At 57.7% G+C, this 22,586-nt stretch overlaps 1 protein-coding gene across 1 annotated transcript; it reads left to right on the plus strand.

Annotated features, from left to right (window-relative positions):
- Positions 1-1,278: 1,278 nt before the first annotated feature.
- On the plus strand, positions 1,279-19,585 carry AACS (acetoacetyl-CoA synthetase). The gene is made up of 18 exons (XM_049769215.1): positions 1,279-1,455; positions 5,612-5,715; positions 6,899-7,019; positions 7,650-7,763; positions 9,639-9,736; positions 10,622-10,736; positions 10,848-10,929; positions 11,367-11,514; positions 12,214-12,294; positions 13,079-13,203; positions 14,040-14,104; positions 14,197-14,319; positions 15,071-15,184; positions 15,527-15,652; positions 16,679-16,748; positions 16,880-16,938; positions 17,433-17,635; positions 19,268-19,585. Exons 1-18 carry the CDS (start codon positions 1,323-1,325, stop codon positions 19,403-19,405), a joined length of 2,019 nt encoding a protein of 672 aa, XP_049625172.1. The 5' UTR covers positions 1,279-1,322; the 3' UTR covers positions 19,406-19,585.
- Positions 19,586-22,586: the final 3,001 nt, after the last annotated feature.

The raw sequence follows: 22,586 nt of genomic DNA on the forward strand, positions 1-22,586 counted from the left end.
CTCAGAAATTGCTCCTGGCAGGCTCGGGGAACCATATGGGATGCCAGGATTTGAACCAATGACCTTCTGCATGAAAGGCAAACGCCTTACCTCCATGCTATCTCTCCAGCCCCGGACCCCTTTTTATTTGTTGTTTTGGGGGCACATCTTGCAGTGCTCTGGGATCACTACTGGCTGTGCTCAGGGACCCTATGGGATACAGGAGATCGAACCAGGTCAGCGGCATCACCCAAGGCAAATGCCTCACCTGCTGCACTATCTCTCAGGCGATAAGGTCACCTTATCAGGGGCCCAACCCTGACCGTCTGTCTCAGTGGAATGTCTTTCTGCACATGCTTGCAAGCTGGAAACTGTCTGGATGTGCAGCGAAGTCCCCAGGCATCACCCACCATGTACATCAGGACAGACACAGGTGTTTCATCGTCACCTGCATCACTACCTGGCCCTGTATCCTCACCTGGAGGGTACCAGGCTGGACATGTCTGCAAGACCAGCCCAGGGAGCAGGCCAGACATTCTGGTGGAGTTTGGGGTATCCTGCACCCTCCCTCACCTGCAGTGCAGCAGGCTGGGCATGTCTGTAAGACAAGACTAGGGAGCAGGCCAGACATCCTGGGGAAGTTCTGGGGTACCCTGAAACCTCAAATCCAAGGCCCCAGGCAGTTGTATGTTTGCAAGACCAGCCCAGACATCCTGGGGGAGTCTGGGTACCCTGCACACTCACCTGCAGGGCAGCAGGCACTTGCATGTCTGCAAGACCAGCCCAGGGAGCAGGCCAGACATCCTGGTGGAGTTTGGGGTAGCCTGCACCCTCTGTCACTTGCAGGGCAGCAGGCTGGGCATGTCTGTAAAACAAGACTAGGGAGCAGGCTAGATATCCTGGGGAAGTTCTGGCGTACCCTGCACCCTCACCTGCAGGGCAGCAGGCACTTGCATGTCTGCAAGACCAGCCCAGGGAGCAGGCCAGACATACTTGGGGGAGTCTGGCCTGGGCTCCTGAGCTGCAGGGCTCGGGGTGTCTTAGATATCAGGGTGCGGCTTTAACCCCTTCGAGCCCGCCCAGGGTGCAGAGCCGCCCCCAGCACGCATGCGCGGACCCAGAGCCCTCCCGGAGCCGCGAAAGCAGCCCGCACTCCTTTTCGGTCGCAGAGCCCGCGGAGGGCTACAGGGGAGGGGGCGTGGCCTAGACTTCCGGGGGGCGTGGCCTGAACTGACACATGGGCGTGGCAGGACGGGAGTGGGCGTGGCCTCGCGCCGGTGTCGGCGGCCGGCGAGGCGCGGGGCTCAGTCGCCAGTCAGCCCGCCCGCCCGCCTTCCGCAGCCATGTCCAAGGAGGCGCCGGCCGGGCCGGAGGAGATCGTGGGCAGCCGCGTGATGTGGGAGCCCGACAGCAAGAAGGTGTCGCAGATGGACCGCTTCCGCAAGGCCGTGGGCGCCAACTGCGGCCTGGAGCTGGGTGCGTGGGGGGCCCGGGGGGCCGGGGCGGGGGAAGGTCGGGGTTCAGGGGTGCGAGCGGCTCCGGCTGCCCCGCTCCTGGCTCCTTCCCGCGGCACCCCCGTGCTTGCTTCCCCGCGCTTCTCGGGCCCGGCCCGCTGCACCCCGGACCGCCCACTCTGTCCCCCCAGATCCCTGTGCCCCAGGCTCCTTATCCCCAGACCCCTCTGTCCCCAGATCCTTCTTTCCCCAGGCCCCTCTGTTCCGACCCCTAAGTCCCCAGATCCCTCTGCCCCAGACCCCTCTCTGTCCCCCCCCCCAGACTTACCTGTCCCCAGGCCCCTCCGCCCCAAACCCCTCTCTGTCATCCCAGACCCTCTGTCCCCAGATCCCTCTGATCCCAGATCCCTCAGCCCCAGATTCTTCTCTGTCTCCCAGACTCTCTGTCCCCAGGCCCCTCTGACCCCAGATCCTTCTTTCCCCAGGCCCCTCTGTCCCCAGATACTTCTGACCCCTCTGCCCCAGACCCCTTTCTGTGCCCCCTCAGACCCCTCTGTCTCCAGGGCCCTCAGCCCCAGACCCCTCTCTATCTCCCAGACTCTCTGTCCCTAGACACCTCTGTCCCCAGACTCCTCTGACCCCAGATCCCTCTGTCTCCAGACCCCTCTGACCCTCAGACTCCTCTGACCCCAGACCCCTCTGTCCTCAGATCCCTCTTTCCCCAGATCCCTCTGCCCCAGACCCCTCTCTGTCCCGCCAGCCCGCTGTGCTCATGGCTCATGTGGTGTCTCCCTGTCTCCATCCCCCTCCTTCCCCTACAGGTGAGGGAGGAATTCCTCCTTCCTCCCTCCGAACAGTACCCCTCCACTCCTTGGCTCTGCCCTGGCTCTCCTGCCTGGCACAGCTCCACATCTACCCCTAACTCCCACTCTGTCTTCTCCCATCAGAGGCTGGTCCCCCAACAACTGCTTGGGCACCTCAGGGAGGGTCCTAGGGACCGTGCTTCGAGGGTGGGTCCAGGCCCCAGCAGCCTTGTGTGGGCAGGAGGACCTTGATCTTTGCAGCTGATTTTCCTCTGCCTGGCCCAGGAGTGGGCAGGGCTGAGTGGGGACAGTGGACACCGAGCACTGGGCATCTACTCTGAGGGAGATGTGGGTGTCTGGGTGGGGCATGAGTTTAGACAGTACTGCCTTACTCAGGAGACCCAGATGGGCAGCACCTGACACCTTCTCTGGGCTGTGCCCTGCACACCCTGCTTCTGGATGCCAGTCTTGGGGTCCTACCGAGTCCCCATCCCGCTCAAACTCAGGTAGCAGCCCCGCTCATGGCTAGTGGGGGTCACGGCCTTGTAGCTCAGGTCAGGGTCCTTAGAGCTGGGCCTCAGCGCCCTCAGGGGATTCCATGGAGGGAGGCCCAGCTCCCAAAGCTCTGGTGGCACCTGGCAGGGTGTTTGATGCTTTGGGGCCCCACAGCCAGCTGGGCTCTTGTTGCTGCTTGGAGCCTCCTGTGTGGCTTGTGGTGATGTGAGACTGTGGTCTCCCATGGCCTGGTCTCACGTGGCCAGTGCAGCCCCCTGCCAGGGATGGACCTCTCTCAGGCACACGTGCCTGGAGGCTGTGATCCTCCTGCTTCTCCCTTCCTGCCACCTTCCTGGGGTGCAGGTGGGGGATTAGTCTCCCCACAGAGGGCAGGTGCGGGGGGGGGGGGCCCTGACTTCTCCAGCTGGGCCTCAGCTTGGGGCTGTAGGTCTGGGCGGGATGGGCACAGGTGCAGGCTCAGCTTTCTAATGCCCGGCCAGCCCCAGCCATGATCCCCCTAATCCCACTGAGGAAACAGGAGATTTAAGTCTCAGCTGTCATCTGGCCTCTATGGGACACACATGGGTGGATAGACACAGATACATGCAGATGCACATCAAGGACACATACACAGGGGCCAGAGTTGTGGCACAAGCGGTAAGGCATCTGCCTTGCCCACGCTAGCCGAGGAGGGACCGAGGTTCTATCCCCCGGAGGCCCATATGGTCCCCCAAGCCAGGAGCGATTTCTGAGCGCATAGACATGAGTAGCTCCTAAGCGTCACTGGGTGTGGCCCAAAACACACACACACACACACACACACAAGAACACATACACGGGGACACACATATAGACAGACACACATGGACACACATGGACACACCTGGATATATAAGGCGACACACATAGAACAAACATATATACACGTACCCACACAAATTACAAATGCACACACATGCTTGTACATGGACATATGTACATCTCAGAAACACATACAAACACAGACACACGTGCCTGGATGCACACATGAACACACATAACCAAACACTCACAGGCACATATAAATGTACATACATACACACAGACATTAACATACACAGAAACGGACACACGCGAATAGACACACGCCACACTCCGGGCCCACACCCCTGGTCCTGGTTGGTTCGCCTAAGCTGTGGTGTGTGGGGTGTGGGGTGTGGACTCCTGGGGCCTGGGGCCTGTGCCTGAAGGCTCCTGGGGCAGCCAGTGCCGGTTGCGTCATCTGGTCACAGTGTTTTTCGGCTGATGGACCTGGCTGTCCCCCAGGGGTACATCTCGGCCCTGGGGTGCCCGTTTGGTGCTGTGAGTGTGATGATGTGAGGCGTGGCTGGCATGCTGTTTGTCGACAGCTTGGGGCTCCTGCTGCAGTGGCCCCTCAACTCTCTGGGCCCTGCAGAGGCCCCGGCTGTCACCTGAGGATTTAACTGGGGTGGGCTCCCTTGGCAGTGCACAGGCCCCTGGGCTTGGGTCCCCTCAGTCCTTTTGGGATCACCCGTTGACAGACTCCCAGGTCAGACACGCCTCTCCTCAGGCACATCCCAAACAAAGTCTCGATTCTCTGGCTTTTTTTTTTAACTTTATTGATTGATTCATTGATTAGTTTTTGGGCCACACCCGGTGGCGTTCAGGAGCTACTCCTGGCTCTGCACTCAGAAATCGCCCCTGGCAGGCTGGGGGACCATATGGGATGCCGGGAATTGAACTGGGGTCCTCCTGGATCGGCCGTAAGCAAGGCAAACACTGTACTGCTGTATTATACCGCCGGCTCCTCCTCTGGCTTTTTCATGGGATCTAGTTTGTTATGGTTTTGGGGCCATCAAAATCCAGTGGTGCACAGGGCTGACTCCTGACTCTGTTTAGGAGTCACTCTTGGTGGTGCTTGGGGGACCCTATGGATGCCGGGGATTGAATCCAGGTTGTCTGCAAGTGGGGTGGGGTGACAGGAGCAGCCATGGAGGCTGAGAGTGGCTAAGGGCAACAGCAGTGGGCCCGGGTCATCCCGGACTTACTGGTCCCCCAGCATCACTCTATGTGGCCCCAAACCCAAAGCAAGCCAAAATGGGAAACAAGGGAAGGCGCTGAGGACTTGTTTGTGCTGCCGGTCCCTCTGGGGAAGCTGCTATGGCCTCCTGCTCATCTGTTAACTCTTTTAAGTGCTCAGTCGTCCCTGTCACTGGCCCAGCGCTGCAACCTGTCAACAGACTCTGAGTGCTGGCTCTACTCTGCATCACCCTGGGGCTTGACCCAGGACTCTGGCACTGTGGCAGCTCTACAGAGAGGAGGGAACCCGAGGCACGGGCCAGGAGGTATCGGAACCATGGGACCATCCGTAGCCTCTGTGGGTCCCGCTGTCCTGGACACCGTGTTCCTGCACGTGGATGCTGCCCCAGGCTTCCTGGGATTCTTGCTTTCTGTCTCTCTGTCTCTCTCCCTGCTTGCCCTGGGGCCTTGCCCTGGCTCCCCTGGCCAGCATGGGGGGGACTGGCAGGCTGGAGCAGGAAGTCCCAGAAAGCAGGGACAGAGCTGTAGGGCTGGGCTCACATGTCCTCGTGGCATGCTCCCAGGGCCGGTTCTGCCCTCAGCTCTGTGTCCTCCCCCCAACCCCCAGGCCTACTCTGTCTCTGGCTCTGGCTCTCCATTCACCTGGCATGGCAGCGCCATGTACAGGCAGCGCAGGGTCTTCTTTACTTGTGGGTTTGTTTGGGTGAAGTTACACGCTCCTGTACTGCCGTCTCACTTTCTCAGCTATGGCTGTATCTGGCCTCTGCCCCATCTCCTTGTCCCCTCCCGGGGTGGTGGCTTCCCCAGCTGTGTGGTGACACTGTCCTGTTCCATTTCCAGAAAACTATGATGACTTGTACCACTGGTCGGTGGAGTCCTACGCAGACTTCTGGGCAGAGTTCTGGAAATTCAGCCACATCGTTTCCTCGAGGATGTATGATGAGGTGATATGGGCTGGGCCAGGCCTGGAGGCGGTGTCTTTCTTCCCAGGTGGAGGTTCTGGGTGAGCAGCAAGTCTAACCTTGTCTTTGGTTTGGTTTCCTTTTTTTGGGTCATGCCCGGCGGTGCTCAGGGCTTACTCCTGGCTCTGTGCTCTGAGATTCATCCAGATGGTGCTCAGAGTTTACTCCTGGCTCTGTGCTCAAGGATCACTCCCGGTAGGCTGAAGGGGACCCTAAAGGGTGCTAGAGATCAACCCTGGATAAGTTGTATGCAAAGCTAAGTAACTCCCTCCCTGAAGTATATCACTCCTGCCCCTTGTTTGTTTGTTTGTTTATTTATTTTGGATTTTGGGTCACACCTGGCAGTGCTCAGGAGTTATTCCTGGCTCTTCGCTCAGTTATTCCTGGCAGGCTCGGGGGACCATATGGGATGCCAGGATCCGGCCCCTGTTTGATTTTTCTTAAGCTACACCCTGAAAAACAGTTCTAGGGGACCAGCTCTGGAGACCACTTGGACCCATCTGTCTCCTTTTAAAACCTATATCGAGGGACCAGAGTGATGGCGCAGCAATAGGGCATTTGCCTTGCATGCAGCTGACCCAGGATGGACTGTGGTTCATCCCCCAGCATCCCATATGGTCCCCCCCAAAGCCAGGAGCAATTTCTGAGCTCATAGCCAGGAGTAACCCCTGAGCATCACTGGGTGTGGCACAAAAAGAAAAAAGAAAAAGAAAAAAAAATATCAGAGGGGGCCAGAGAGATATTACAGCAGTAGGGCATTTGCCTTGCATACTGCCGACCCAGGATGGACTGGGTTTGATCCCCCACATCCCGTATGCTCCTCCGAGCCTGCCAGGAGCGATTTCTGAGTGTAGAGCCAGAGCTAGGAGGAACCCTTGAACGCCACCGGGTGTGACTCAAAAACTAAAAACAAAACAAAACAAAACACTATATTGGGCCTAGAGAGAGCACAGTGGGGAGAGTACTTACTTTGCACCTGACTGACCCAGTTTTGAGCCCCAGCACCCTGAGTGGCTCCTGAGCACTGCTGGGGTGACCCAGAAGCTAGAGCAAACAGAGGAGCTAAGAGCGCATGACTGCCCTGTTCGGGGCCAGGGCACATCATCTCTGCAGGTGCCTGCTGGGGACTCTCTGCAGAGTGCTCACAGGGCATCTCTCCCATTAGGTGGTGGATCCCTCCAAGGGGATCGTGGACGTCCCGGAGTGGTTCCGAGGGAGCCGCCTCAACTATGCCGAGAACCTCCTGAGGCACAAGGAAAATGACAAAGTGGCCCTTTATGCCACCAGTGAGTCCCGTGGTGCCGAGCTCAGGGCAGTCCCATCTATATCACAGGCTTTTGGGCATCTGGTCTCCGAATCACACTTGCTCTGGGGGAGAGAGCGGACCCTTTTCCTGACACAGGGCCTGGGGTTTCCCTGCACTGACCCGATTTCCCGTGTTTAACTGGTGTTTTCCCATGTTGACCCGGGCTTCCCATGTTTATCTGGCTTTTACCTATGTTGATCCATGTTGACCTGCCTTTGCCAGGTGCTTGGGGACCTGTCTGTCCTCGTTCCCTGGTGCTTTCCCGGATCCCGTTGCCTTCTGCCTGGTGGTGCTGGTTGCATTGGGAGAGACTTAGCACCCTCTTCCCCCAACTTTCTCTGGCTCCTACGGCTGAATGTTCTCTGAGCTGACTCCATGGCACCGTTGAGCCCCCAAATTTTGAGTTGCCAGGGCCCTTCCCTGGGAAAGCCCCTCGGTTGTCACAACCCTCCCATTCTCTCTGACCACCTCTAGCACCGGACGCCTGTGCCCTTGTGTGACACCTTGGGGTTGAGAAGCCTGCACAGAGCCCAGGCCTCGCTCTCCCTCGGGGAACCCCGGGTGGAGGGCTGAGCCTGCTTTTGCCCACCAGACTGTCTCACTCCCCCAGGGGAAGGCTCGGAGGAGATTGCCAAGGTGACCTTCCAGGAGCTGAGGCAGCAGGTGGCCCTGTTCGCAGCTGCCATGAGGAAGATGGGGGTGAAGAAAGGGGACCGAGTGGTCGGTGAGTGTCGTGGCGTGGCAGGTGGTGAGTGTGGAACTTGTGGGGCGGGGCTTGGTCCATCCCCGGAGCCTCATGCCTGCTGCCTGGAGTGCCTGTGAATACGTGTGTGTGTGTGTGTGTGTGTCTGTGCTCACATGTCTCCATGTGCGGATGCGTGGCAGGAAATCACACCAAAGGACAGTCTGTGGCCACAACTTTAGACATTGAATTTTTTTTTTTTTTGTTTTTTTTTTGGGTCACACCCAGCAGCGCTCAGGGGTTACTCCTGGCTCCATGCTCAGAAATTGCTCCTGGCAGGCTCGGGGGACTGTATGGGACGCCAGGATTCGAACCGATGACCTTCTGCATGAAAGGCAAACGCCTTACCTCCATGCTATCTCTCCGGCCCCAGACATTGAATTATTAATGACTCAATTGCTCCTGGATTGGGGGACCATATGGGACACCAGGGGATGAACCGCATTCCGTCCTGGGTCATTTAATTTGATGTCTAAATTAGTGAACCTAATTAATTTAGGGGTCACATGAAGCAGCAGTGCTCAGGGCTGGCTCCTGGCTCTGTGCTTAGGGATACCTCACTGTTAGGGCTCAGGGAACCCTGTGGGGTGTCGGGATCGAACCTGGGTCTCCTCCCCACTCCCCATTGGGCTGTCACTCAGGGCCTCAGTGATCGCGGTTTTTTATTTATTTTATTTATTTTTTTTGTCACACCCGGCAGTGCTCAGGGGTTAATCCTGGCTCTGTGCTCAGAAGTCACTCCTGGCAGGCTTGGGGGACCATATGGGATGCCAGGGATTGAACCTGGGTCTGTCCCGGGTCAGCTGCATGCAAGGCAAACAGCCCTACCACTGTGCTACGACTCTGGCTCCATGGAACCTCTTTATTTTGACAGTGGTGTACACAGCCCTGCTCCACCAGCTCCCTAGAGCTGTTCCTAAGTGGAGACCTTCCCACATTGCTGTCCTTCCATCAGGGACAACAAGAGCTCTGTTGGGCCCTAAGAGAAAAGCAAACCCACCATGGACCCTCCTTGGTTGAGGATTTTATTTCCAGTGCTGTGAGCAGAGCCCCTAAGCTCAGAGTTCGCCCAAAACCCACGTATCTGGAGTTGTCTAAAACCTGGAAATCCGTAGCCATATGACTTGGCGAGGTACATTGTGTCATGCCAGTCACTGTCCAGATGTGGCACTGCAGGCTCAGTGATGGTTTTGGGGGAGCACGGCCCCATAGCGCCCTCCCCAGGGCGTGCAGGGCTATGAGCACCGGTGCCTGGTCCTGGACATGTGGCTCAGCTCAGGGGTCCCCTAGAACTTCAAAGTCCGAGACCCGGCCAACATCAGAGGAAGGTGTGGGGCGCAGAGAGCTTCAAGTGGCTGTTTCCACCTTTGTGTTCAAAGAGAGAGGAGACTCAGACACACCCACACCTACACACATGTCCTGGGTCTGTCGGGCCAGCTAGTTTGTTTGACTTCTGGGAAAGGCCAAAAACGGGGTCCGACACTAGCCAATGTGATGCTGCCGCAGGCCTGGCCCATCCTGAGTGTGGTATTTGCACAGAGAGCCGCTAACCCCACAGTGGGGCGGGGAGGCGCTAGCCAGATGGTGGCGGGCGCTGCCATATGCACCTGTGCTGTGCCTGTCATGTGTGGTGTGTACGTGTGCTGAACGAATGGTGTGAGTCTGTCACATGCACATGTGTTTTGTGCATGTCAGGTGTGTGTATGTGTGCGCATGCATAGATGCCATATCAAAGGCCCTGAGATGGGAGGTGCTGACAGTTGCAGGGACTGGGATGTGGGTCACCACTCGGGGTTGCGGGCAGAGGGTGGTTCCTTGAGGTGGCACTGACTGGATCTCCCCCCCACCTCTCTGCAGGGTACCTGCCCAACAGCGTGTACGCCGTGGAGGCCATGCTGGCCGCCGCGAGCATTGGTGCCATCTGGAGCTCCACGTCTCCGGATTTCGGCGTGAACGTGAGTGGGAACCTCAGGCACCCCATGGCGGGTGGAAGGCTCCAGAACTACCCATTGGGCCCCCGTGGGGATCTGAGGGTGTCTGAGCCTCTGGTAGTGGGGAGCATTGAAAGGTGTCCACTTGGGCCCGGAGAGATAGCACAGCGGCGTTTGCCGATCTAGGACCAAAGGTGGTTGGTTCGAATCCCGGTGCCATATGGTCCCCCGTCCTGCCAGGAGCTATTTCTGAGCAGACAGCCAGGAGTCACCCCTGAGCACCGCCGGGTGTGGCCCAAAAACCAAAAAAAAAAAAAAAAAGAAAGCTGTCCACTTACTGGGGTCACCGTGTGAGACACAGGGGTGTCTCTGCCCTGCTGCCTGTGGGACTTCCCACTAGGGGGCAGCACAGCTCCACCAAGGAGCCCGTGAGGGAGTCGGAGTGTCACCTATTGCAGTTGTTTCCAGGGTGACCCCCCCATCAGCCCTTCCCCGTCCCAACTTCCTGGAGCAGCAGCAGCAACTGGTTTATGTGTGTGTGGGTGTGTGTATGTGTGTGTGGGTGTACCCCCAGCCTGCTCCTGGTCCTCCCCCATGGGATGTTTGCAGATGACCCACTATTTTGCCTTTGGGAAGTTTTCTTGAGTTTTTCTCGAGTGGGGCTGTGTCACCTGCTGTGGATTTTGCCTTTTTTGGGGGGGGCATGCCCTGCAGCACTCACTCAGAGGTTCCTCCTGGCTCTGCACTCAGGAGTTACTCCTGGTGGGCTCTGGGGACCCTATGGAATGCCGGATATCGACCCCGGGTTGGCTGCATGTGAGGCCAGCACCTTCCCCGATGTGCTGTGGCTCTGGCCCCTTGGGATCTGCCTTTCGAGGGACCCATCATTGCTCTTCCTTCCGCCTCCAGGGTGTCCTGGACCGGTTCTCGCAGATCCAGCCTAAGCTCATCTTCTCGGTGGAGGCTGTCGTCTATAATGGCAAAGAACACAGCCATGTAGACAAGCTGCGGCAGGTGGTCAAAGGTGGGCACCGACCTGCCCCGGCCTCTCTCCTTCATCTCCTCCTCGTCCAGCCGGACCCCTTGGCCCCTCCCCAGCCTGCGTCTCCTCCTGCTAACTGTCCCCTCTCCACAGGCCTGCCAGACCTAAAGAAGGTCGTGGTGATCCCTTACATCAACCGCCAGGAGAAGATCGACATCTCGAAGATCCCTAACAGGTGAGCTCTGGGTCACCCAGGCTGCACCCCTGCTGTACCCCTTATCACTGAACCCCTTACCTCTATACCCCTGAACCCTCTGCACCCCTTAGCCCCCTGAACCCCTTAACCCCCTGAACCCCTTGCCCCTGCACCCTTGCACCCCTGTACCCATGTACTCAACCCCTGCACTCCTGTATCCCTGCACCTCTGCACCCCTGTACCCCTAAATCCCCGGCAGTCCTGGGACATGCCCCCATCTGGAACCAGGCCAGGCCAATTCTGGGTATTTCTGGTTGGAAGAGAGGCCAGTGAGTGTTGCTGCCTGGAACCTGCCGCACTTTTTGGGGACCCAGTGCCCGCCCAGCCGTTGTCGATGTAGTTGGGCCTCCTGAGCATTTCTGGGCACTGTTTGGGCCCACCCCTGGCCCTGGCCTAACCCCCGCCTGTGCCCACAGCGTGTTCCTGGATGACTTCCTGGCAGCCCGAAAGGGAGATCAGGTGCCACAGCTGGAGTTTGAGCAGTTGCCGTTCAACCACCCGCTCTTCATCATGTTTTCTTCGGGTACCACTGGTGCACCCAAGTGCATGGTGCACTCGGCGGGGGTAGGTTGGCTGGGGCAAGTAGGTCCAAGACTTTGGTGGGAAGGTGCCAGTAACCTGGAGGGAGGGGCCAGAGTGGTGGCGCAAGCAGTAGGGCGTTTGTCTTGCATGCACTAACCTAGGATGGACCTTGGTTCGATCCCCCAGCATCCCATATGGTCCCCCAAGCCAGGAGCGATTTCTGAATGCTGAGCCAGGAGTAACCCCTGAGCGTCACTGGGTGTGGCCCCAAAACAAAAAACAAAAACAAAGAAACCTGGAGGGAGACGGGCCCTGGCCCCTACCCCGTGCACTTTTTCGGGAGGGTCCTTCAGAATCTGGCCAGGTCTGGCTGACGTGACCAGTGCCTGCATCAATTGTCTACACGGAGGCACCGCTTAGGGCAGCCAGGCAGCCTCAAAGGCCTGGTGAGGACAGCGGAGCGCAGGGCATTGTTCTTGCTGGCTCCTTCGTCAGGGCCTCTGCCGCCAGCCCTGTCGCTGTTGCTGCCCCGGGAGGAGGCACCTGCCTTCACACTCCGCCTGTGCCTGGCTCTGGGTTTGGAGGGTTACAGGCTGGATCTCTGCTGTGTGGATGCTCGTCTCCTCTGTGGAGTCCGGCCAGGCCCTCGTGTCAGCCCCAAGCCCCAAGTCCCAAGGCAGGTCCCGATGATGGGGGTGTGGGCATTGGTGAGGGCGGGTCTGGACGCATATGTGTCTCCAGGGCACCCTGATCCAGCACCTGAAGGAACACATGCTACATGGGGACATGGGCAGCGCCGACATCCTACTCTACTACACCACGGTATGCAGCGCCCCCAAGTTGGGGGGGACAGGGGTCATGGGGCGTTGCTGGCTTTGCATGGAGCGGTGGGCTGGGCCGGAACTTGTGTCTGTCTGTCTTGCTGGTCACTGTGGCAGCAGCTGGAAGTTTGTGCTAAGATACAGAGGAAGCTTCATGCCCCAGTTCCGGGGATATTTGGGAAACATGGGTCTGGAAGTGACACCGACACAGGAAAAAATCCACTCAGTTAGGGAGATAAAAACAGGTTCAGGAACTTTCACCACAAGCTCTGCCAGCAGGCAAAGGGCAATGGCAGGCAGATGGGCAAGTTGTGGGCCCAGACCGGAAGGAGTCTCTCTGCCCCCAGGTCTTTATTGGAAAGGGTACGAGTACCCCCTTGGGTGGAGAACAGGGAGGGGCAGGGGCCAGTCCAGAGGTGCTTCCTGTCCTAGGTTCGATCCCTGGCATTCCATATGTCCCCCAGCCTGGAGTGATTTCTGAGCGCAGAGCCAGGAGTAACCCCAGAGCGCCTCTAGGTATAGTTCAAAAACAAGAACGAACAAAATAGAATTATCCTAATTAGAGCGAGAACTGGTTCCTCCAACACTGAGTCCCCTTAGTCCACGAAGCACCTAGACACTGAGGTGGAGCCAGACTTTGGGAGGGTACATACCGATGCCACACAGCAGGCCCGTGTCAGTGGTTGTGGCTGGTTCGAGCCCCTGGGCAGGGCTGTCCCCTCACTGTCCCCCTCAATGCTCCCTACTGCCCCGCTCCATCCCCCTGATTGCTCCCTCTGTGCCAGGTGGGCTGGATGATGTGGAACTGGATGGTGTCGGCCCTTGCCACCGGCGGGGCCGTGGTCCTGTATGACGGGTCTCCTATGGTGCCCACGCCCAACGTGCTTTGGGACCTGGTGGATAGGATTGGGTATGTGGGCGTCCCCTCGGGATCCAGGGCATGGGTAGGGGTGCAGGTTGGAAGCTTAGGAGTGCAGGGTGGAGGCTTGGGGGTGATGGGTGGGGGTTTAGGGGCTCAGTGGGGTGCCTGGGTGTTCCCATTTTCATATGCAGGGCATCTTTTTCCCAGTCCAGTCAGAGAGGCAGGTGGGTCCGAGGCCCCCTTCTGAGATCAGCAGGGCTGGTCTGTCTAGGACTTTGCAGCCACAGGCAGGGGGGCAGAGATGTCTGTTCTCCAGAACTTTCACATGCAGAGCCCCATCCTGGCCTGGGGATAAGGAACCCGGGAAAGCTGTGGGGACTTTTGTCTCCTCTCCTCTCTGTCGGATGTGTCACTGTCCTGTCCCACACATGCCCCCTGGCATCCTGCCCTACACATGGCTGTTCTCTGTGGGGTCTCTGGGGCCACCAGGGCCATTAGTATTTTAAATAGAACCTCCCAGCCTGGCAATATTTAAATCCTGACATTTGGCTCAAATGTTAGCGAGGAAGGCTCGTCCCTAATGAGGCCACTGCCACGAAAGGTTAATTGAATCCCGGGAACCTCAAGCTTCTGGATCTCCGCGGGTGCGGGGACATGGGCTTCCGTGTGGCCTTGTACATGCCTCGGCCGATGGTGGTCAGGGAGGCACCGGGCTCGTCTTACTATTTTGGTTCCTGGGAGAAGCTGGGCTGTGCCGGGCTCTGATGGGTTCTGGTGGGGGGGGGGGCATGGTGGGAAGGACCCTGAGACCCTCCAGGAGCTGCCTTACTCCTGGCATCAGGGTGCAGCGCCCCCATAAACCTGCTCGGCGCTTCCCTTGCCAGCATCACCATCCTGGGCACAGGTGCCAAGTGGCTGTCAGTGCTAGAGGAGAGAAACCTGAAGCCCAGTAAGTACCGCTGGTCCTGCCCGCTTGTCCCTCCCTCCGTCCCTCCATCCCTGAGTGCCCCTGTGACCCCGCCACCCTCTCTGCCCGCCTAGTGGAGACCCACAGTCTGCAGACGCTGCACACCATCCTATCCACCGGCTCCCCGCTCAAGGCCCAAAGCTACGAGTACGTCTACAGGTGCATCAAGGCTGATGTGCTACTGGGCTCCATCTCAGGTGTGTGTTCCTTCTCAGCCCCCTATGCCTTCCGGTGCACGCCCTCTAACTGTAGATCAGGCCGGGTCCTTGTTTCCCAGCAGATGGGCCATGGGGAGAGCTTGCAGACAGGTACCTGCCGAATGTTCCAGAAAGTGCTGGAACCAGTACCCACCAGCCCGTCCCCAGAGGACTCGCTCAGTTTCCAACAGGAGGAAGGAGGCTCAGGGGGGTCAGGTGCCCTGAAAGTGCAGAGCACGGAACAGCATGCTCGCGCCTGTGTGAGGCGTGTGCCCCTCAGAGATGTGTGTGTTCATGTGGAGACATATGTGCGCCTGTACAAGTTATGCATCTGCGTGTACACAGGGTATGTTTACGAGCACACAGGTGATGTGCATGTCTGTACATGGATGTGCATACTCAAACCTGTGTCTGTGCACCCATGTTTGGCTGCATGCACCTGTGTTTACATATATGCTCGCCGGCTATTGTGGGACTGCCAGCAGTGCTAGCAGTAAGTCTGGAGCTTGTCTTCTTCCGGGGGCTCCGCTTGCTGAGTTGGTTAAGCGCAGTTGGGCCCGGTTGGAACCGTGGTTGGAACGATGGAGGAAGCAGGCGTGGACAAGTGTGGACTCAGCCCAGCCACAGGGCAAGGTGGCCCAGAGCTGACCACTTACATGTCAGCAGGTGCTATTCCATCCATGTCCCCTGTGTCCGTGTGAGGGGGCGAAAGTGCTGTCCCGGCCTAACCCCTGCTCTGCCCTGCCCGCAGGTGGCACCGACATCATCTCCTGCTTCATGGGCCAGAACACATCCATCCCCGTGTACAAGGGGGAGATCCAGGCCCGGAACCTGGCCATGGCCGTGGAGGCCTGGGACGAAGACGGTGAGTGTCCTCCCTGCGGTGCTGGCTCGAGTCACTGCTTCTGAGCCGGTGGCCGGGCTCCCTGGTTCCTTGTGGTCCCATGTGTCTGTGAGGGGAGATGGAAGGACTCAGGGTTGAACCTCCTTCCCGGAAACAGGGAGCTGCCTCCAAGGTGCCAGAAACCTGTCTGCTGGCCCTCTCAGGGACATTGTGGGGGACCCGAGAGAAATAGGATTCCTCTGGGGAGGAACCTGCCTTTGTGTCCCAGAAAATGGCCCTGTCGGGCCCCAGGTCTGGATCCGCCCAGACGCGGAGCCCTGTAGGGACCAAGCTGGGACTCATCCAGGTCCTCCCTCGTCCCAGGAAAGCCCGTGTGGGGGGAGAGCGGGGAGCTGGTGTGCACCAAGCCAATGCCCTGCCAGCCCACGCACTTCTGGAACGACGAGAACGGAAGCAAGTACCACAACGCCTACTTCGCCAGGTTCCCAGGTATGTCATGGGCCCCAGACCTGGAAGGTGGGCACAGGGTTTCCATGGTGGCTGGTGCCTGAGGTGGGATGGGGCTAGTTTGCCCATGCCTGTCCTGAGTGGGGCTAGTTTGCCCATGTCCTTCCTGAGCTCCTGAGAGCTGTCGAATGAGTGTGTATGAGTTTGCACGTATGTGTGTGGAGAGTATACATGCTACGACTGCTGTGTAGGCATACATGTGCTGCACCGTTGTACATATGAGTGTGTAGATAAGTGCATAGGAAATGTATTGTTGCAAGTCAGCCCTTGAATAGGTTGACTGATGGAGGGATGGAGGATGAGGCCTTTCTCTTCCAGCTCGGAGCACGCGTCTGCCACCCTGTTCAGCCGACGGTTCTGAGGTGAAACAGCGGGTAAACAGCTCGCAGACAGTCAGGCTTGTGGAAATATTAGATTTATTTGGTGGACAAGACTGAAGTCCAAAGCCTCAGCATCAGTTCCTGCCAAAAAGCCCCCCGCCTTCCACAGACCCTTGTTTTTATCCCCCAGAATCAGGTACCACCCAATGGTGGGATCAGATACCACCCAATGGTGGAAGCAGAATCAGGTACCACCCTAGGGTGGGGGCAGAATGCCAGGTCACACCCTAGGGTAGGGCACAATCACCATCAGGTTAGGGTGAGTAACATAGTAATCCCCTAAAATATTTACATACACAACATGTATGAATGTGTGAGTCTGCATGTGTATGTAGACTGCATACGTGATCATGTATGTGTGTGAGTGCTTCTGTGTGCATGTGTTTCACACCTTTGCGCATGTGTGCATATGTGTGTGACTGTGTATGCGCAAGTGTGTACATACGTGTGTGGCCAGTCGCCCTCCCACAGTGTCTGGCCAGTGCCCCCTCCTGCTGCCTGGCACCCCTTGGCCAGGCTTAGTGGGGTGCAGCTTGGCCCTGACCCTGTGCTCGTGAAGCCAGAAGCCCACGTGGGGCCCTGTCATGGCTGTGCCCATCCCCCATGACCTCCTGTGACTCTCCCGTAGGCGTGTGGGCGCACGGTGACTACTGCAGGATCAACCCCAAGACCGGAGGCATCGTCATGCTGGGCCGGAGGTGAGGGCTGCAGGGGGCTGGAGTTGCCCACACTCCACAGTGACAGGGCCCGGGTGGGTGGAGACCCCGGGAAGTGCGAGGGGGACCCACAGAACAGTGCCACCCACTTACCTCGGCCTCTCTCTCCTCAGTGATGGCACCTTGAACCCCAACGGTGTACGGTTCGGCAGCTCCGAGATCTACAACATTGGTACTGGGCGCCCCCAGGCCTGCCGCTGGGTACTGGGGTCCCAGGGGCTCTTGGGGGTGGTGACCAGCGGCAGGTCAGGGAGAAGGGCTCTGCCCGCCCTATACCTGTGCCCACTCCCGTGGATGTCGGGCCACCAGGTGTCCCCACTTTGAGGGAAGAAATGGAAACACAGAGAAGTCATGTGACCCCTGACAGCTACGGTGTGGGAAGCACCCCTGGGTGCTCTGGGCCTCAAGGCTGGCCAACGTGCTCCTCAGGCGCCTTGGGGTGCTCCACCCAGCCACAGGGCTTTGGTGCTGGGCTGCAGTTCTCAGTGCATGGAGCCATGTCTGAGCTGCTGTGTCTTCCCCCTCTCTGTCCCCTCACCCCGACTTTCTGTGCCCCTCACCAGGCTCAGACCCACTCCGTACCCCTCCTGGGAGGTGGGGGAGGCAGACCCCGGGCCCCAGAGGCGTGCCTAGTGAGTGCAAGTGTGGCCCGGCCTGTCTCCACAGTGGAGGCCTTTGAGGAGGTGCTGGACAGCTTGTGCGTCCCTCAGTACAGCAAGGACGGTGAGGAGCGCGTGGTCCTGTTCCTGAAGATGGCCTCGGGCCACCACTTCCGGCCAGAGCTGGGGACACGCATTCGTGACGCTATTCGCCGGGGCCTGTCTGCACGCCATGTGCCCAGCCTCATCCTCGAGACCCTGGACATCCCGGTATGCCCCGCCCGGCTCCCCCCCTCCAGCTGCTCGGAGCCACCCTTGGCAGGGTCTGGCGTGTCCCTGGCCTGGGGTCTCTGTCCACAGACCCTGGTGCCATCGCTCTTGCGTCTCTGAGTCTGCTGTGGGCACAGGGGAGGGGTGTGTGTCTAGAGGGGTCTCTGGGAGCCGCAGCCTCTGGACTCTGAGCCAGGAGGACACGAGCCTGGCTTGTGTTTACTTGCAGAATGGAAGTCACAATCAGGTAACATGTGGTGTGTGTAAACATATTTGAGTCTGAGCAGGTCTGTGAGCATGTCTGAGTGTGTGAGCGTGTGAGCATGTTTCTGTGTCTGAGTGTCAGCATGTCTGTGTGTGTGTTTTAGGGTCATACCTGTAGCACTCAGGGGGTTATTCCTGGCTCAGAAATAGCCCCTGGCAGGCTTGGGGGACCATAGGGGATGCCAGGGATCAAACCCAGGTCTGTCCGGCTCGGCCTTGTGTAAGGCAAATGCCCTATCGCTGTGCTATTGCTCCGGCCTTGTATGAGTGTATCTGTGTGTGTCTGAATGTATGAACATGTTTGTGTTTGTCTTAGCATGTGAGCAGCTCTGCATGGGTCCGAGTGTGTCTGCTAATCTGTGTGTGTCAGTGAGTGGGACGTGTGAGCATGTCTGAATCATGTGTGCAGTGACTGGGTGTCTGAGTGTGTCTTCGTGTGCCTCTGGAACACAAGTCTGTGTGTGAGGTGTCTGTGCCGGCTCCATGTCTATACACACATGTAGTTGTGCATGTATGCACATGCCTATCAGTGTGTACACAACACCCATGTGAATACACCCATGCGAGCCTGTCTGCATGCCCAGCTCTTGGCCTGCAGTGCAGAGGCAGAAGGGGCAGAGGGGCGCCTTGGGGTGCCGGCAGCAGAGGGACTCCTCACTACCTTCCAAGCTCATCTGTCGTCTTGTTTGGCACGGGAGGGTCAGTGGCTTGGGTGCTTCAACCTTGCCTCCTCCCTCAGTCCTGTCTACACCACAGGAGAGTAACTCTGTCCCCTTGGCTCTGCCTTCCCTCCCTCCCCCCCCATCAGGGCTTTCCCTGGGGTGGGTGCTGGGCCCTGTGGGTGGGTGCCCCAGTGACAGGATGACAGGCTGTCGCTGGAGACCGGCTCTCAGCGCCTTAATGAGTTCACACGTTGGCCCATGACATTCTTCAGCCAAGGGAGTTTTAATCCCATCTCAGGCTTAGCCCAGGAAAATGACGGAGGAGAGAAGGGGACTCAATCCCTTAGTGTCGAGAAGGCAGCATTCCTAACCTCCATTCCAGAAGCTTCCATGCCCCACCTGCCCAGTAGGTGGGGGTCTGAGACTGGAAATTGGCCACTAAAGGAGCAGAACCTCTGGCAACCTGTTCTGGGGGGGAGGGGTGCCAGGTCTGAAAACGCCCCCTTGAGGAATCCAGGAGCAGTTCCGCCAGTCCTGTGCGCAAGGACTAGAGAATAAAGGGTGCGGGTTGTCCAAACAGCCCTGTAGGCCACTTTACCCGAGTCACCCACCTTGGCCCCATCCGTGCCCTTCCCTGTCCCCCACCGGGGTCCAGATGGGGGATCTTGGGGTCCACCCGGCTCACTGCTTCTCCCCTCCTCTGCAGTACACGCTCAACGGCAAGAAAGTGGAGGTGGCCGTGAAGCGGATGATCGCAGGCAAGCCTGTGGAGCAGCGAGGAGCCTTCTCGAACCCTGACAGCTTGGACCTGTACCGGGACATCCCCGAGCTTCGGGACTTCTGAGCCACCCTGAATATGCCTGCAAGCTCTCCGGGACACTAGTGGGCACTCTGCTGAGGACCCTGTGGGGCACGCCTTACCTTGAGACCTTTGCTTCGGCCCCATCAGGCAGTGTGGCCAAGCCCTTGGCAGCCCCCATGTGCTTTATGGTGTGGATGGACAGACAGATGGACAAATGGATGGATGGATGGATGGATGGATGTCACTCCTGATCACCCTACAGACCTGCCTGCTTACAGCCCGGCCATCGCCGTGAAAGCAGCTCCTGTCACGGAGCCGGAGTGGTCAGGGTGTTGGCTGTGAGTTGCAGGTGGTGGGAGGAAGGGGTGCTCCCCCCAGATCTGGGGGTGACCCTGAAGGCAGCAGCCAGGCCGCTGCATATACCCCTGGGCTCCCTCCCTCCCTGTGTATGAGCTTGGTGGCAGCTTCCTGCCATGTTCCTTTGTATATTTTTTACCTACCTGCTTTCGAGGGTGGGCGAAGGGTTGCTGCAATAAACACGCACTTGTGCACCATGCGTGGGTGTTGCCTGCTTCCTCGGGGGTCCCCCACCCACCCCCACTCGGAGGGAGCCGTCTGGGCTCTGGGCAACACATGCAACAGCCAGGCGCCTGTCAGGCTCCCTGTGCCAGCAGCACCTCTCAAGCAGCTTTCTTGTCACTGCAAGAGCTGCGGGCCCCCTACACCATGTCCCGCTGAGTCTCAGGATCAGGCATGTTCTGGGCTGCATTCATTATTCCTGGGCCAGAGCGATAGCACTGTGTTGGGGGGCATTTGTCTTGCACGTAACCCACACAACAGGTTTGATCCCTTGTATCCCATATGGTCCCCCTAAATCATCTCATCAGGAATGATTTTGTTTTTGTTTTTGTTTTTTTGCGCCATACCCAGTGGCACTCAGGGGTCCCTCCTGGCTCTGCCGTCAGTAATCGCTCCTAATAGGCTCAGGGGACTATACAGAATGCCGGGAATCAAACCTGGGTCCATCCCGGGTTGGTCACATGCCAGGCAAACACCCTACCATTGTGCTATTGCTCCGGTCCCTCACCAGGAATAATTTTTTTTTCTTTTTGGTTTTTGGGTCACATCCGGCAGTGCTCAGGGGTTACTCCTGGCTCTATGCCCAGAAATCGCTCCTTGCAGGCTCGGGGGACCATATGGGATGCCGGGATTCGAACCACTGTCCTTTTGCATGCAAGGCAAACGAACTACCTTCATTCTATCTCTCCGGCCCATCACCAGGAATAATTTTTGAGGCAGAGCCAGGCGTAACCCCCGCCAAGTGTGGTCCCCAAGTAAACAAAAAACAAAAAAAAGAACTTCCTGGCATTGCTCAGGGGACCCTCTGGGCTGCCAGGGATGGAATACAAGCAGTCCATCACGTTTCTCCGGTGTATGGGAATGGTGCCGTTCTCAAAGGTGGCGATCTGCCCAAGAACAGGGGTCCCCCTCACTCGGCCTTCACATGTGACTTCGAGGGAGATGAAGCTTTCAGATGGTCCTAACTGATGCATATGCTGCTGGGTCTTTCCTTCTTTCCTTTCCCCTATTTCCAAGAGCCCAACCCAGCAGCTCACTGTCCCCCTTCCTGGTACCCGGGACACTCCCGCCAGCAGGAGCCTTGGTCCTCACCAGGTTTGGATCACGTAGTTAAGTCGCCTTCATGTTCAGGCCCGGTGTGGTGCTGTAAATGGCTGTGCCACGGATGTGACAATTCTATTAGCCTGGGTTCTTGCATGGTTGACCTTGTAAATTGAATTTGGAGAGGTCAGCCCCGATGTCTGGCTGCGGGATTTCATGTACATGGTTTGGGGAGTCCTAGGCGGGAGCATGTCTGGGTAGGGAGCTCCATGTCCTGAGCTGCCTGACCTGGCCTGCCCTGCACCCCCCAAACTTTCCTCTGCTGCCCACACCGTGCACTGGCCGTGATGGATCGTGATGGATGGTCCTCGCCCGCCAGGGTGTTATTAGCTACTCCGTCAAGGTGACTGTGTCATTTTTAATATTCCGTCTTCAGACCTGATGGTTATTTTTAGCTTGGGAGCCATTCAGCCTTGCCAGAGAGTCACAGCCGCCAGGGCCACTCCCCAGCCCCGCTGCCCATAATGCTCCCCGAGTCTGTCCCCCTGCGCTGGCCTCCTGGGGGTCTCGCTGACCTCCCCTTTACCAGTGCAGGCAGCAGAGTGAATTTACACAAGGTTGGAGGAATTGCATCTCCTGTGCATTGCTGGGGGCCCAGGAAATGGGGGATGTGGAGTAATAAAGTTTGGGGGCTCTCAAAAAGTTCATCATGGAGGGCGACTTTAGGGGACACCAGTATTAGAAATGGGAACGGGCTGTAGGGACAACACCTCGTGGAGGGTGCTTGCCTGGATTTGATCCCAGACATCCCACAGGATTCCCTGAGCCTGCCAGCGGTGATTTCTGAGTGCACAGCCAGTTAGAACCCTTAAATGCCACCAGATGTGGTTCCAAAACAGTAACAACAAAAAACAAATAAAAATCGGAGTACCCTGGGTCTGGAGTGATAGCATAGAGGTAGGGCGTTTGTCTTGCACTCAGCCAACTCAGAACAGACCCGGGTTAGAGTCCCGGCATCCCATATGGTCCCCTGAGCCTGCCAGGAGTGATTTCTGAGCACAGAGCCAGGAGGAACCCCTGAGTGCCGTCGGGTGTGGCCCAAGGATGAAAAAAAAAAAATAGGAGCTCCCTGACAGAAGTGACTGTTGGTAATTGTGATTTAGAAAACCGTCAACCTGAAGACTTTCTTTCTTTCTTTCTTTCTTTCTTTCTTTCTTTCTTTCTTTCTTTCTTTCTTTCTTTCTTTCTTTCTTTCTTTCTTTCTTTCTTTCTTTCTTTCTTTCTTTCTTTCTTTCTTTCTTTCTTTCTTTCTTTCTTTCTTTCTTTCTTTCTTTCTTTCTTTCTTTCTTTCTTTCTTTCTTTCTTTCTTTCTTTCTTTCTTTCTTTCTTTTTTAGTTTTTGGGCCACACCCGGCGTTGCTCAGGGGTTACTCCTGGCTGTCTGCTCAGAAATAGCTCCTGGCAGGCACGGGGACCATATGGGACACCGGGATTCGAACCAACCACCCTTGGTCCTGGATTGGCTGCTTGCAAGGCAAACGCCACTGTGCTATCTCTCTGGGCCCCAACCTGAAGACTTTCTAGTCTGGGAAAAGGCACAAAGT

This window comes from Suncus etruscus, chromosome 2 (assembly GCF_024139225.1).
Source record: "Suncus etruscus isolate mSunEtr1 chromosome 2, mSunEtr1.pri.cur, whole genome shotgun sequence".
NCBI classification, from domain to species: Eukaryota; Metazoa; Chordata; class Mammalia; order Eulipotyphla; family Soricidae; genus Suncus; species Suncus etruscus.